The sequence below is a fragment of the Protopterus annectens genome, chromosome 17.part0 (assembly GCF_019279795.1).
Source record: "Protopterus annectens isolate FY-2018-M chromosome 17.part0, PAN1.0, whole genome shotgun sequence".
Taxonomy (NCBI): Eukaryota; Metazoa; Chordata; order Ceratodontiformes; family Protopteridae; genus Protopterus; species Protopterus annectens.
Window position 1 is genome coordinate 693668718 of NC_056751.1, and position 14610 is coordinate 693683327.

The 14610-nt window shown below is 39.8% G+C and overlaps 1 protein-coding gene across 3 annotated transcripts in view; it reads right to left on the bottom strand.

Annotated features, from left to right (window-relative positions):
• The window catches only part of LOC122791664, a 384215-nt gene that overhangs the window by 172622 nt on the left and 196983 nt on the right, over positions 1–14610 (bottom strand). For 2 of the 3 annotated variants that reach the window (XM_044059492.1, XM_044059489.1), the window contains one exon: positions 1987–6652. In XM_044059492.1, the coding sequence (XP_043915427.1) occupies positions 1987–6652 (4666 nt within the window). The remainder of the gene's footprint in view (positions 1–1986; positions 6653–14610) is intronic. The other variant, XM_044059493.1, reaches the window with a different exon arrangement.

Here is a 14610-nt window from a genome sequence, read left to right on the forward strand (position 1 = left end):
TTCATTGAGATAGTGGATTATAGGTAATGCAATAGGAAAATGAGACAATGTTTTTTGTAATTCTAAGGTTGGCAAAAAGACATAGCATCATGCTAGCTAGAGTTACCTATATAAAGTTGCAACAATATAACCACAGAGACAGTTACCTAGGTCAAAAGAAAGCAATGCAATTATTAGGGTCTATATCAGATCATCTAAACCGCTCATTATCGAATGCAGTAATGTCGAACTGCAAAACCCGAACCCTAACAATATCGAAACCTCAAAACAGCAATTTTTTTCCCTGGGGAAAAAATTTGCTGTCCCAAGAAACACACACACCACAAGCAGACTAAAAAGCAGCAATCCACACACATACATTTAAAAGTTACATCTAACCCTACACTACACTGCACATACACTGTACATCAACTTACCTTAACCCAGACCCGAACCCTAAGATCCGTCACTATTGCACACTCACCTCACCCGCGCCCTAACCATAACTCACTTAACCTGCCCATAACCCCAAATTCTCACAATCGCACACTCACCTCACCTGTGCTCTAACCCTAGCTCACTTAACCCGCCCCTAACCCCAAATTCTCACTATCGCACACTCACCTAACACGAACCCTAATCCTAACTCACTTAACCTGCCCCTAACCCCAAATTCTGTCACAATCACACAATTACCTGACCCACGTCCTAGCCCTAACTCACCCAACCCACGTCCTAACCTGAACGTCTGCACAATCACACACTTACCTTAACCCAACCTGTAACTTTCCACCACATCGCTGAAAACAGCAAAGCCACAACAATGGCCAACCGAATTCTTTCCCTAGGAAAGAATTTGGTTTTGTGCAGCTTCACTGTTTTCAGTGTTCGCGATACTGGATTCGAAATTAGATCATTCAAAATTCTGCCATTTCGATTATCTAATATAGACCCAAATTATTAATATTTCCAGCTCTGCTTTCTCACCAGACTGCTAATGTAAGTGCCCTGATTTTTATTCTGTGGGATTTTTTAGCATCCAAAGTGTGTGAACAAGTGACAATTTTTTTTATCCCTCCCTGTCAATAATCTGCATAAAATACCTAAAACTCATAATGCACTGATTGACACAAACCACAGGGTCATATGAATAAATCAACAGCTGCAATACTTAAAGACTCATTTTTAATACAAGGTGTTGTTTGTAAAAAGGATAAAGCTGGTAATTCTTATTAAATGAATAAAAAGTTGGTGTCAGCTCTTATAAATCACTCAGTTCTATTCAAAAAGCAGAACGCATGTGAATAACTTTCAGTCCAAGATAAGACAAAATTACCTTTCCTTGTAAGTTCACAAAGTCTTTTCAGACGACAAGGAAGCAAAAAAGCTCCACTGTTGTTCCGCTACGAGGAACGTGCAACAAGAAACGAACCAAAATTGCACGTCGGCTGTTATCACTGATTCATTCAAACTACTTCAAGATAGTTCAAGAGACTTGAAGTGAAAACAAATGTCCGTTAACTGATGGAGTCAACCCTTACTAATATATGGTTTGTTTTATTTTTATTTTGTGTTGGTTTGTTTTATTTTTATTTTGTGCTGGTTTGTTTTATTTTTATTTTGTGCTGCATCTGGTTTGTTTTATTTTTATTTTGTGCTGCATGGTTTGTTTTATTTTTATTTTGTGCTGCATTGGTTTGTTTTATTTTTATTTTGTGCTGCATTGGTTTGTTTTATTTTTAAAGCTGGTAATTCCTTTTAAACAGTACTTCAAGGCATACTTAAAAGATATATTGCTTTAACTTTCCAATGGAAAAATAAATAAAATAATATGTCCATGTAAGAATATTTTCTTTTAATATCTGAATGATTCAGATGTTATAATTGATGTATTTCCCTGATATAAATTTAAAATTAATTTTTGACTGAAGCAATGAAAGAAAATTATCATTAAGTAAAACATTACATGGCGTATCTGTATGGGTGAAAAGCAAGCAAACAACTTACCATGTTACGCAACTAAAAGAAATGGAATCCCCATGTCTAATATGCTTCTTGTTGAAAAAACAATTTCTGTCTGAAGAGTCATCCTCTAGGCTTTCTGATTCATCATTTGCACTGTCTACATTTGTTGAAGAGTCTTCATCTTTATGTGTTCCTGATCCATCACTGATAATAACTGAAGTACTGCCATCATCATTAAATGTTGATTTACGGTTGCTGCCTTCTTCAGTTTGTCCTGAATCAGAAGTTGGGTTACTAGTGTTCTCCTCATCTTTGTCATTTCCATGTTTCCCACCAGAATCTGGTTTGTTTTGGATGTTGATATTTTCACTGGGTGTTATGGTGTCTTCCACAGATTCAGTGTCTGCTGATGTCATCTCATCACTTTCCTCATGTCCTGAGCTTTCACTAACACTGTCTGCATCATCAGTGTCATTGTTACTTGTTTCTTCTTGGCTGCTTGTTTCTTCAGTTTGTCCTGAATCAGAAGATGGATTACTGGTGTTCTCATCATCCATGTCTTCTCCATGTTCTTCACCTGATTCTGGTTTGCCGTGGTTGTTGGTATTTTCACTGGGTGTTATTGTCTCTTCCACAGATTCGGTGTCTTCTGATGTCATCTCATCACTTTCCTCTTGTCCTGAGCCTTCACTAGCACTGTCTGCATCATCAATTTCATTATTACTTGTTTCTTCTTGGCTGCTTATTTCTTCAGTTTGTCCTGAATCAGAAGATGGATTACTGGTGTTCTCATCATCCATGTCTTCTCCATGTTCTTCACCTGATTCTGGTTTGCCCTGGTTGTCGGCATTTTCACTGGGTATTATGGTGTCTTCCACAGATTCAGTGTCTGCTGATGTCATCTCATCACTTTCCTCATGTCCTGAGCCTTCACTACCACTGTCTGCATCATCAATTTCATTATTACTTGTTTCTTCTTGGCTGCTTGTTTCTTCAGTTTGTCCTGAATCAGAAGATGGATTACTGGTGTTCTCATCATCCATGTCTTCTCCATGTTCTTCACCTGATTCTGGTTTGCCGTGGTTGTTGGTATTTACACTGGGTGTTATGGTCTCTTCCATAGATTCAGTGTCTGCTGATGTCATCTCATCACTTTCCTCATGTCCTGAGCTTTCACTAGCACTGTCTGCATCATCAATGTCATTGTTACTTGTTTCTTCTTGGCTACTTGTTTCTTCAGTTTGTCCTGAATCAGAAGATGGATTACTGGTGTTCTCATCATCCATGTCTTCTCCATGTTCTTCACCTGATTCTGGTTTGCCGTGGTTGTTGGTATTTACACTGGGTGTTATGATCTCTTCCATAGATTCAGTGTCTGCTGAGTTCATCTCATCACCTTCCTCATGTCCTGAGCTTTCACTAGCACTGTCTGCATCATCAATGTCATTGTTACTTGTTTCTTCTTGGCTACTTGTTTCTTCAGTTTGTCCTGAATCAGAAGTTGGGTTACTAGTGTTCTCCTCATCTTTGTCATTTCCATGTTCCCCAATAGAATCTGGTTTGTTTTGGATGTTGTTATTTTCACTGGGTGTTATGGTGTCTTCCACAGATTCAGTGTCTGCTGATGTCATCTCCTCACCTTCCTCATGTCCTGAGCCTTCACTACCACTGTCTGCATCATCAATTTCATTATTACTTGTTTCTTCTTGGCTGCTTGTTTCTTCAGTTTGTCCTGAATCAGAAGATGGATTACTGGTGTTCTCATCATCCATGTCTTCTCCATGTTCCCCACTTGATTCTGGTTTGTCATGATTGTCGGCATTTTCACTGGGTGTTATGGTCTCTTCCACAGATTCAGTGTCTGCTGATGTCATCTCCTCACCTTCCTCATGTCCTGAGCCTTCACTAGCACTGTCTGCATCATCAATTTCATTGTTACTTGTTTCTTCTTGGCTACTTGTTTCTTCAGTCTGTCCTGAATAAGAAGATGGATTACTAGTGTTCTCATCATCCATGTCTTCTCCATGTTCTTCACCTGATTCTGGTTTGCCCTGGTTGTCAGCATTTTCACTGGGTATTATATTGTCTTCCACATATTCAGTGTCTGCTGATGTGATCTCATCACTTTCCTCATGTCCTGAGCCTTCACTACCACTGTCTGCATCATCAATTTCATTATTACTTGTTTCTTCTTGGCTGCTTGTTTCTTCAGTTTGTCCTGAATCAGAAGATGGATTACTGGTGTTCTCATCATCCATGTCTTCTCCATGTTCTTCACCTGATTCTGGTTTGCCGTGGTTGTTGGTATTTACACTGGGTGTTATGGTCTCTTCCATAGATTCAGTGTCTTTTGACGTTATCTCATCACTTTCCTCATGCCCTGAGCCTTCACTAGCACTGTCTGCATCATCAATGTCATTGTTACTTGTTTCTTCTTGGATAGCTATCCCTTTGGTTTGTCCAGAATCAGAAGATGGATTACTGGTGTTCTCATCATCCATGTCTTCTCCATGTTCCCCACTTGATTCTGGTTTGCCATGATTGTCGGCATTTTCACTATGTGTTATGGTCTCTTCCACAGATTCAGTGTCTGCTGATGTCATCTCCTCACCTTCCTCATGTCCTGAGCCTTCACTATCACTGTCTGCATCATCAATTTCATTATTACTTGTTTCTTCTTGGCTACTTGTTTCTTCAGTCTGTCCTGAATAAGAAGATGGATTACTAGTGTTCTCATTATCCATGTCTTCTCCATGTTCTTCTCCTGATTCTAGTTTGCCCTGGTTGTCTGCATTTTCACTATGTGTTATGGTCTCTTCCACAGACTCAGTGTTTGCTGATGTCATCTTATCACCTTCCTCATGTCCTGAGCCTTCACTTGCACTGTCTGCATCATCAATGTCATTGTTACTTGTTTCTTCTTGGATAGCTATCCCTTTTGTTTGTCCTGAATCAGAAGATGGATTACTGGTGTTCTCATCATTCATGTCTTCTCCATGTTCCCCACCTGATTCTGGTTTGTCCTGGTTGTCGGCATTATCACTGGGTGTTATGGTCTCTTCTACAGACTCAGTATCTGCTGATGTCAACTCATCACTTTCCTCATGTCCTGTGCTTTCACTAGTATTGTCTGCAACATCATTTTGACTTGTTTCTTCTGGGCTAGTTATCTCTTTGGTTTGTCCTGAATCAGAAGATGGATTACTGGTGTTCTCATCATCCATGTCTTCTCCATGTTCCCCACCTGATTCTGGTTTGCCCTGATCATCGGCATTTTCACTGGGTGTTATGGTCTCTTCCACAGACTCAGTGTCTGCTGATGTCAACTCATCACTTTCCTCATGTCCTGTGCTTTCACTTGTATTGTCTGCAACATCATTTTGACTTGGTTCTTCTGGGCTAGTTACCTCTTTGGTTTGTCCTGAATCAGAAGATGGATTACTGGTGTTCTCATCACCGATGTCTTCCCCATGACCCAGACTAGAATTTGGTTGGCTTTGAGTGTCATCATTTTCACTGGGTGTTTTGTTGTCTTCTACAGAATTACTGCTTGATGATGTCAGTTCCTCTCTTTCCTCACCTCCTGATCCTTTACTGGCATTGTCTAAAGCACTTTCATCACCACTTTTCGTTCCTTCATTAATGATGATTCCTTTGGTTTGATCAGAAACATAACTTGGGTTATTGTTCTCTTCCTCTTTTTCCTCAACTTCATCAGTTGGGTTCTGGCTGTCTTCCTCAGTATTTTGATTTTCATCTTCTTTATTGCTGCTTTCTTTAATGTCATCTTCTGGAACAATAGGCTTGAGTGGGTGTTCATCATATGTGGCTTCTTCTTCATCCTCAGAGCCTGATTTATTCCCATTAAGGGTACTGTCACTGTCACTCTTTTGGTTTGCTTCATCTACTTGAGAACTGGTGTCTCCAGTTGAGGTATCATTTCCTGTGTCTTCTTTCTCTTCATTATCTTCAGATGTATTTTCAGAGTTGATGTTTTTCTGAGACTCTGTTTCACCTTCAATAAGCACAGAGCCTATTGAGTCAGGTGATTTGCTGCTCTGAATCTCTGTTACTTCATTCAAATTATCTGAGCCTTCTGTTTTACTGTTCATGTCAAAAATGTTTGACCTCTCGCTGTCATCTTTGCTTCTGTCTTCTGCATTCTCTTCAGCTACCTTAGAACTCTCTGTTGTTTCTGTCTGACTTTCCTCTTGTTTGACTGTTTCTTTTGTGATACTTGTATCGGGTAAGTTTGGAACATGAATTTGGTCATCGATCTGCACTTCATTCTCGAACTGTGAGACCACAGATTTTGAGGGGGTTGTGTCAATATCATTTCCGTCATTAATATCTGGTAAACTTTGCTGCTTTTCATTGGTTTTATTCTTATCACTGTCTGTTAACGGTTCAGCATTTTCAAGCTGATTTGGCTGATTGCAGTTTTCATTACCATCTTCACAAGTAGCATCATCTTCATAGTATTTTTGCGCTGTTACTGCAATTATTTTGTCTTCCGTTATTATGGATGTTTCCTCTTCCAGATGTGATTGGTCTTTGTTATCTGACTTATGGCTATCGACTATGGTCACTGTAGACTGTCCACTCTTCCCTTTGTTTTCTGAAACTTCCTTTTCTTTCTGTGACTTCTGAGGTTCATCAAAGTCTAAATCCATCCCTCCATATTTATCGGATCCTTTCTTACTGCTTCCTTTGTTTTAAAACAGAAGAAATATTTAAATGGTTTGTTTAGCCTATCAATGGACTATTTTCAAACATACAGTTTATTGTAAACCATAACTTTAAAAGAAAAAAGAAACATTAACTAAAAATCATTATACCCTCTATGGCACCTGTGTTGTCTTAATAAAAATTCAGGGAAATAAATTATGGTGGGGGGTTGACATAATGGTTAAGGTGTTTACCTTACAATCCAGGGTTTGATTCTCAGATGGGGTAAATGGCTAGGTTTAAATAACCCACAAAGAAGGTTAGTCTAATATTAACCTATCATGACTAATTTTGTCATTAACTGCCACAAAACCATAATTTTAAGATTTTTTTGTGGCTGCAAATGAATAGGGAATAACAAAGAATGCACTTTATACTTGCACATAAGAGTGATAACCAAAGTGCAGATACCCGTAGTCTGTTTTGATACCCACCAAAGTGGTCATAAACATGCTGTTCATTTTAAACAAAATGAGACATAAATAATGACACATTCTCAACTCAATTCACAAATCAGGAAAGAGGCAACAAATATTAGATGCTTGAAATATGATTCTCCTATATTCTTTAGTTTTCTTGACCTTAACTACATTTTTCTTCCCCTGAAAACTAAATTATGAATTTTTTATTCTAAAATATATAATAGACTATATTAATAAAAGTATTGCTTCATTGATTTATACACAAATCTAAAAGTGACAGTAAATTTACAAAATATTGGAAGAGAAGATAATGAGGTCAGTACGCTGTTTTTATGGTCATATAGTGATTGCCATGCAACACAAATCATTTATTTTATTTGTTTTTTGTTGACCAGGTTTGTCCCACTAGACTAGTAGCTTCTCAGCAGGTGCTGGGGAACTTTTATTTATTTTGTATTTTATTTTATTTTACTTTATTTTCAGCTTTTATTAGCAATTGGCATTATATTTCCATGCACATCTGAATACTGTTGCTGTTTTTGATTGCATTACTTTTAGGGATACGCTTTTCCAGTCAACTACCCTCTCATAGATGTAGTAATGTTTCCTCTAATATCTTCTAAGTCAGCTATCTTAAATGTAACAATCATGTCCTTTTGTTCCTATAAAACTCTTTTTGGTCATATGTTGACACATCAGTCTCAACCCACATAATATTGTTTCTTCACAGTGTCCCTATTAAAATTGCATTTGACAAATAGCACGCATTTACAAATTCAACTTTTAAAGTAGAGGACAATCTCCTAGCAAATGCGGCCCCATATGCTTAGAGCTAACATGGGTTTCAGTATTGCAAGGGAAAAGTCCATCTCTCAGACTTATGGTAACTCAACAAAAATTATTTTAATCACACTTTGCTGCAGATAAATGACATTCAACAACTTATAAAGCCAACTACAATAATTTTTTTGAAAGAGGATGCAGTAATGCTTCTACTATGAAACACTGACTTCCCAAAAATCGAAAAAAATGCTTGAAATCCAAAAGTGTGAAAAAAATCCTTTTTTTTTTTTTTTTTTTTTTTTTTTTTTTTTTTGCAGGGGATTAGTCCCCCTGCATCTTGTGCACCCCAGACTTATAGATACCAACTCCATGGTTGCTCCAACTCAAAAAGAAGAGAAATCTCCCTAATGAAGTGAATGATTGCCAGTGTATACTTAGAAATCACATCAGCAATAACTTTTTATCGGTAAAAGCATTCCGTGTTGTGCCATTCATCTTTGGGTTTTTTTTGTTTTTTGTTTTTTGTTTTTTTTTTTTGTGTGTGGGTTACTGGTGTGCATGGAGAACATTGATATCTGTGCAGTAACAGAAACCTGGTTCAAGGCTCCCGAAAGCACCCCAGCACTGCCAGGTTATACCTCATACCATGCTTTTCGGCCCCAAAACTTGGACTGAACCAGAAAAGGAGGGGGAGTATCAATATTCGTCAAAGATACCCACACCTCCAGGTTGGTGGCACAGCACAAAGCATCAGAGACTATCCATGTGCAACTAACAGTGGGTAAAACTTCCTTCCAGTTTATAGCCTGCTACAGACCACCATCCCAAACCCAGGAACCCCACTCGGCCTTCCTGAGAACACTGGAAAATATGAAGGTCTCTCCAAAGACCATTATATTGGGCGACTTCAACTACCCAAACATAGACTGGGAGCATTACTCTAGCTCCAACACCCTAGCTCAAAGGTTCCTAGAATTTATAAACTCAAATGCTATGGAACAACTTGTTACCACTCCCAGAAGAGGGGAAAACGTACTGAACCTGATCATCACCAACATGGGGACTCTATGCTCCAGACCAGAAGTTTATCCCTCACTGGTAAGATCAGACCATAAACTAATCTCACTGGATATTCTCATTCTGACCCCACCCCCTGCCCAGAAAACCACAGTGAAAAACTTCTCTAAAGCAAATTTCACAATCCTCAAAACTGAGGTGGAATCCTTCAAAGCCCCTGGGCCTGTGGAAAATACAGCCCAGACTGCAGAATCCTTTATAAACGCATTTTATGAACACCTTCAGGAATGCATGGATCATGCAATCCCATATAAAACCAAGACCCAATCCTCCAAAGGCAGACATCCTGTCTGGTGGACCCCAGCCATAAACAAACTATACAATAGAAGGAGGAAGCTACTACATGATAGAGCAAAATCCCAAAAAGGGAAGGCATCTCTGATCAGTGTTAGCAAAAAACTACGGGCACTCATAAAATCGTCTAAGACCAGCTTCAAGAGAAAAATTGCACAGGACACTAAGGATAATCACAAGGCTTTCTTTAATTATGTTAGGAACCTGGGTGGGAATTCCCAGATATGCTCAGAATTGGTGCAAAATGACAAAAAATGCACCGAACCCACCGACATTGCCAACATCCTAGCTGACAGGTTCAGTGCAAACTCCCCCCCCCCCTTCCCCACCAAAAGGGTAAATATCTATCCCAGCAGAGTGCTGCCCCCCTGACATCTCAGATGCTCAGGTAAGAGCCGCCCTCTCCAAGGCAAAAAACACAGCATCAATGGGACCAGACGGTGTCCCGGGCTGCATCCTACATGAACTCCAAGAAGAGCTAAACCCAAACATAAAACTACTGTTCAATCTCAGCCTTACCACAGGATATGTACCCAAAGAGTGGTGTACAGCAACAGTGGTCCCTCTCCACAAAGGTGGTGCCTCAACGGATCCTGGAAACTATCATCCCATAAGCCTGACTAGCTTGGTCTGCAAAGCTATGGAAAGGATCATCATGGACCTCATAAAAAAATATATTGGGGACCTACAGACACTGGATCCTACCCAGTTCGGCTTTGTTAAGGGAAGATCCTGCCTCTTAAACCTGGTCGATTTCTTTGAAACAGTTACCAAGGCCATTGACGAGGGGAAGGTGGTCCACACAGCCGACCTGGACCTCGCAAAAGCCTTCGATACAATACCCCACTCGGGCATTATAGATAAGCTCACCAGCTTAAATATAAACCCCTATGTCACTAGACGGGTTGCAAACTGGCTCAAGGACAGAACCCACATGGTTAGAATTGCTGGAGCCATGTCAGACTCCAAACCAGTTACAAGTGGTGTCCCACAAGGCTCAGTCCTGGGACCTCTCCTGTTCGGTATATATTTCTCGGAGGTACAGGCCAACATGGAAGGACTGTGGCTGACCAAGTTTGCAGATGACTGCAAACTGGGTGCTATAATCGACTCTCCAGCCAACACATGCATCCTCCAAAACAGCCTCATAGAAACAGACAACTGGTGCCAGAGCCATGGCCTCAAGCTAAATGCCAAGAAGTGTACAGTCATCCCCTTTGGCAAAAACAAAGTGCCCATAAATTACCACATAGGTGGTAATCCATTAAGTACGGAAGAAGTAATTAGGGACCTGGGGACCCAAGTTGATAGCAATCTCTCATTTGACAAACATGTGGCCAAATTGGTTAGAAAAACATTTTATATAGCCCACCTAATCATGAAGGGATTCACATCTAGATCAGGGGAAGTCATCGTGCCTCTTTACTCATCCCTCATCAGGCCCATAATTGAGTACAATGCCCCTTTTGGGATGTACCTTACTAGACACCTGCAGCAACTGGAAAGACCCCAAAAGTACCTCACCAAGAGGATCAAAGGGCTCAAACAGATGCCATATGCTGCCCGGTTAAAGAAACTCCAGCTCTACTCAGTGACATACCGCCTGTTCGGAGGCAATCTGTGCCTGACGTATAAAGCCATGTCCAACCCGTAATTAATGGACATGCTGCACCTCAGAAAATCCAAATCCCATCGAGCTACACGCTCGAGAGACTTGAACCTCAGCAATGAAACAAATAGAACATGCTGGAGGGACAGATTCATAACGCAGAGGCTCCCTTCACTCTGGAATAAAATCCCAGTCCAGGTTAGGCAGAGTCCCTCATTGACTCTCTTCAAGAGGAATCTTGATGAGTGGATGGGAGATAGTAGGTTTACCCCGAGTATCACTTCTGTGTCACTGTTAGACAGAGGCACAGTATACTAACCTTGGAAAAGGGCATAGCAAAATTACTTTTAAAATGGGTGGCAAAAGCCAAACACACTCTGGCTAGGCTTATAAATGCCCTAGGGCAGATAGCCTAGTATGAACCTATGAACCTATGTGGTTTTACCTCATGCATGTGTAGGGGAGACTATAATGATACGTGGCATTGCTGGCCAAACTTTAACCATGCAGTTACATTCCTTACATCAGTACTGCTTGAGGCAAAATTCAGTTTGTGGGATTACATTCTGGTTTTTCTTTTTTTTTTTATTCCGATGATGCAAGTGTTTGGCTAACTGCAGGTTAACATATTTTTCCGAGTAATTCAATGATCAAGTTCTGCTCATTTACACTAATAATTTGCATGTGGTTTGGGTTTTCCTGAAAATTATCAAATAATGGTGAAAGGGAATTTCTCTTTTTCCTAGCTGTTGTATCATCTTGGAGTTGGTATATTTAAAGTAGCAGGGGTGGAAGGCGCAACCTTCTTCCCACATAGGAAGGTGCAGGTGGGATTACCCCCTGCAAAAAAGCAGTTTTGGGGATTTTACTATGGACTAAGCTTTTTGATGGACTAGGTAAAACCCATTTGTTTTGGTATTTTGTGTTTTGCTACATCAAATCATAATGTGGTTGCATCCAAGAGCTGATAACAGCTCCAGGACCATGCAGGAAAGAATCTCTCTTGTAACTAAAATGGCAGTCCATTTGATCCTCTTAAATAGTCTATTATTCCTGTGAGCTGCTCATAGTTCAAAGTGTAGCCTTAATGCCCTGACTATAAAAATCATGGGTTTTAACATGCAGTCCATATCCGTTATGCCAAAGTACCTCCAGTGGAGTGGACAAGGGAGACTAAGAGTAATAAATATCGGCAACATGGAATGCATGAACATTTAAGGGCACTTTTTGTGAACTTCCATCTCTGCAATCAACCAGCTTTGTGCAGCAGTGTATTATATATAACTTTAAACATCTATTATTGGCAAAGCTGTAGTTAATAAGGCAGGCTATGTAGCCTTCTCACCTTTTTCATAAGATGAGTTGCATATTATTCATGGAAGAATTTACTCATTTCTCTACTACTTGTAAAGATGGTCATATCATTCTACAACACTTAACAGAATTCTGTAAGTCTTTTTCCTCATTACATTTTCATGAAGTATTTTCAAATCAACTGCAACTATTACCATGAAAATAATGCACCTCTCATATCTCTCACAGTCAGCCTATGTTATGTTCTAATATTATGTCCCTTTTCTTCTCAAACATTTGTTTTGTAAATATGGACCCCACCAAAAATGTATGGGTTCTTTTGAGACACTTAAAGATGTTCTAGCATGCTCTTACCCTACTTGCTTTCCTAAGTAAATTTGGATATAAAGTATTTTAGTTTCTTCTCTATATCTTTGAATGCAGACCACATATACTTTTGTTGTCTTCAACTGGACTTCCTTAAGGCAGTCTTGTTATTATACTAATGAGCTTTTAGGAACTGCATACACTATTCTAAATGAGGTCATAATAAGCATTCGGGTGGTGCAGTAGTGCAGCAGTTAACATTGTCGTCTCAGAGCAAGAGGTTCTCTCGCTCTATTCTCAGCTGGGGTGTCTTCTGTACAGAGTCTGCATGTCCTCCCTGTGTTTGTGTGGATTTCCTCCCACATTTCCAAAGACATACATGTGAAGCATTTTTCCCGGGCTTCTGCAGAAAATATGCTCTGTCCTAGTTGGACTTTTCCAGTCAACAAATGTTAAATAAAATTTGTAATGAGGAATATCAACTTCTTATATTCGATTGGTGATAGCTAATGCCATAAATCCCAGAACGGTATTATTTATTTATTTATTTATTGACATTTGTTAACCGGGTTTGTCCAACTGGGCTTGTGGCCCATTTTCAGTGGAGACCCGAGGAGAAAAGTTCCAGTAGCATATTTTTAAACAAGTACAATATTAAACAATATTGATATAATAGCAGTTATAGCAAAAAGATTTACATATGTTGGGTTACATGCATAAAGTTAAAGTTGCATTAAGAAGAAGCTTAGTAACATAATTTTACATTGATATAGTTCAACAGGTCAACAATAACATTTTTTTGTTTGTATAAAATTATGCAAATGCATAGTAGACACATTAGCGAGAGAGGTGTAATGAGGTACTAAGTGTGGTCCTTTTGAGGGTACATAAAGGGAAGGAAGACTAGGTGGGGTCATGGCAAGGGCAGGTCCTGGAATTGAGAAAAATAAGCTTTTAGTTCATTTTTAAAGTGTGAGGTGTAGGAGATTGAACGTAAGTCAAGGGGAAGTTTGTTCCAAGCATGGGCAAGGGAGTGTTTGTAGAGTAGTTTGCCTACTGACCTTTTTGGGTGATAGACATCAAGTAATTGTTGGTTAGAAGTATGGAGGGTCCGGCATGGGATGTAGATGGAGACTAAGGAAGATAGAGATGGACAGAAGGAGGTTTTATAAAGAATAGAGTGTAGCATATGAAATTGATAAGACAGCAGAAATTGGGGAAGTTCAAGCCATTGAAGAGAGTTTAAAGAAATGCAGTGGTGTGAGTTGTATGGGGAGTTAGTAATGAATCTGGCTATTTTATGGTAAGTCTGTTGGAGTTTGTTTAAAGTGGAGGCCTGGATATTGGTAAGAACTGGGGCGGTGTATAAGAGGGAGGGGAGGAGGAGTGCCTGGCCCAGGGTAAGTCTAGATTCAGGGGTTAGGAATTTTTTGTTCCGATATAGCAGATCTAGTTTCTGGTTTGTTTTTTTTTTTTTATACACTGGAGTATATGTAGGTTGAACTTTAGTTCATCATCGATAATGACCCCTAGGAGTTTTGTGTGGGTGTCAAGTTGGATAGTTGTATTGTTAGAAGACGTAATAAAAAAGGAGGTTTTGTGATGAGAAAGAGAATGGTGTAGGAAAAGTAGGAGTTTGGTCTTTTTGGGATTTAGGATCAGTAGGTTGTGAGAGAGCCATTGTTCAGTGGATAGTAGGGCTTGTTGGGTCAGGGAGTGTAGTTCGGGAATGTTATTTGAGATGCATATAAGTGTGGAGTTGTCAGCATACTGAATAAGGGAGGATTCTTTGCATGACAGAACCCACATGGTTAGAATTGCTGGAGCCATGTCAGACTCCAAACCAGTTACAAGTGGCATCCCACAAGGCTCAGTCCTGGGACCTCTCTTGTTCGGTATATATTTCTCGGAGGTACAGGCCAACATGGAAGGACTGTGGCTAACCAAGTTCACAGATTACTGCTAACTGGGCGCCATAATCGACTCTCCAGCTGACACAAGCATCCTCCAAAAGGGCCTCATAGAAACAGACAACTGGTGCCAGAGCCATGGCCTCAAGCTAAATGCCAAAAAGTGTATAGTCATCCCCTTTGGCAAAAACAAAGTGCCCACAAATTACCACATAGGTGGTAA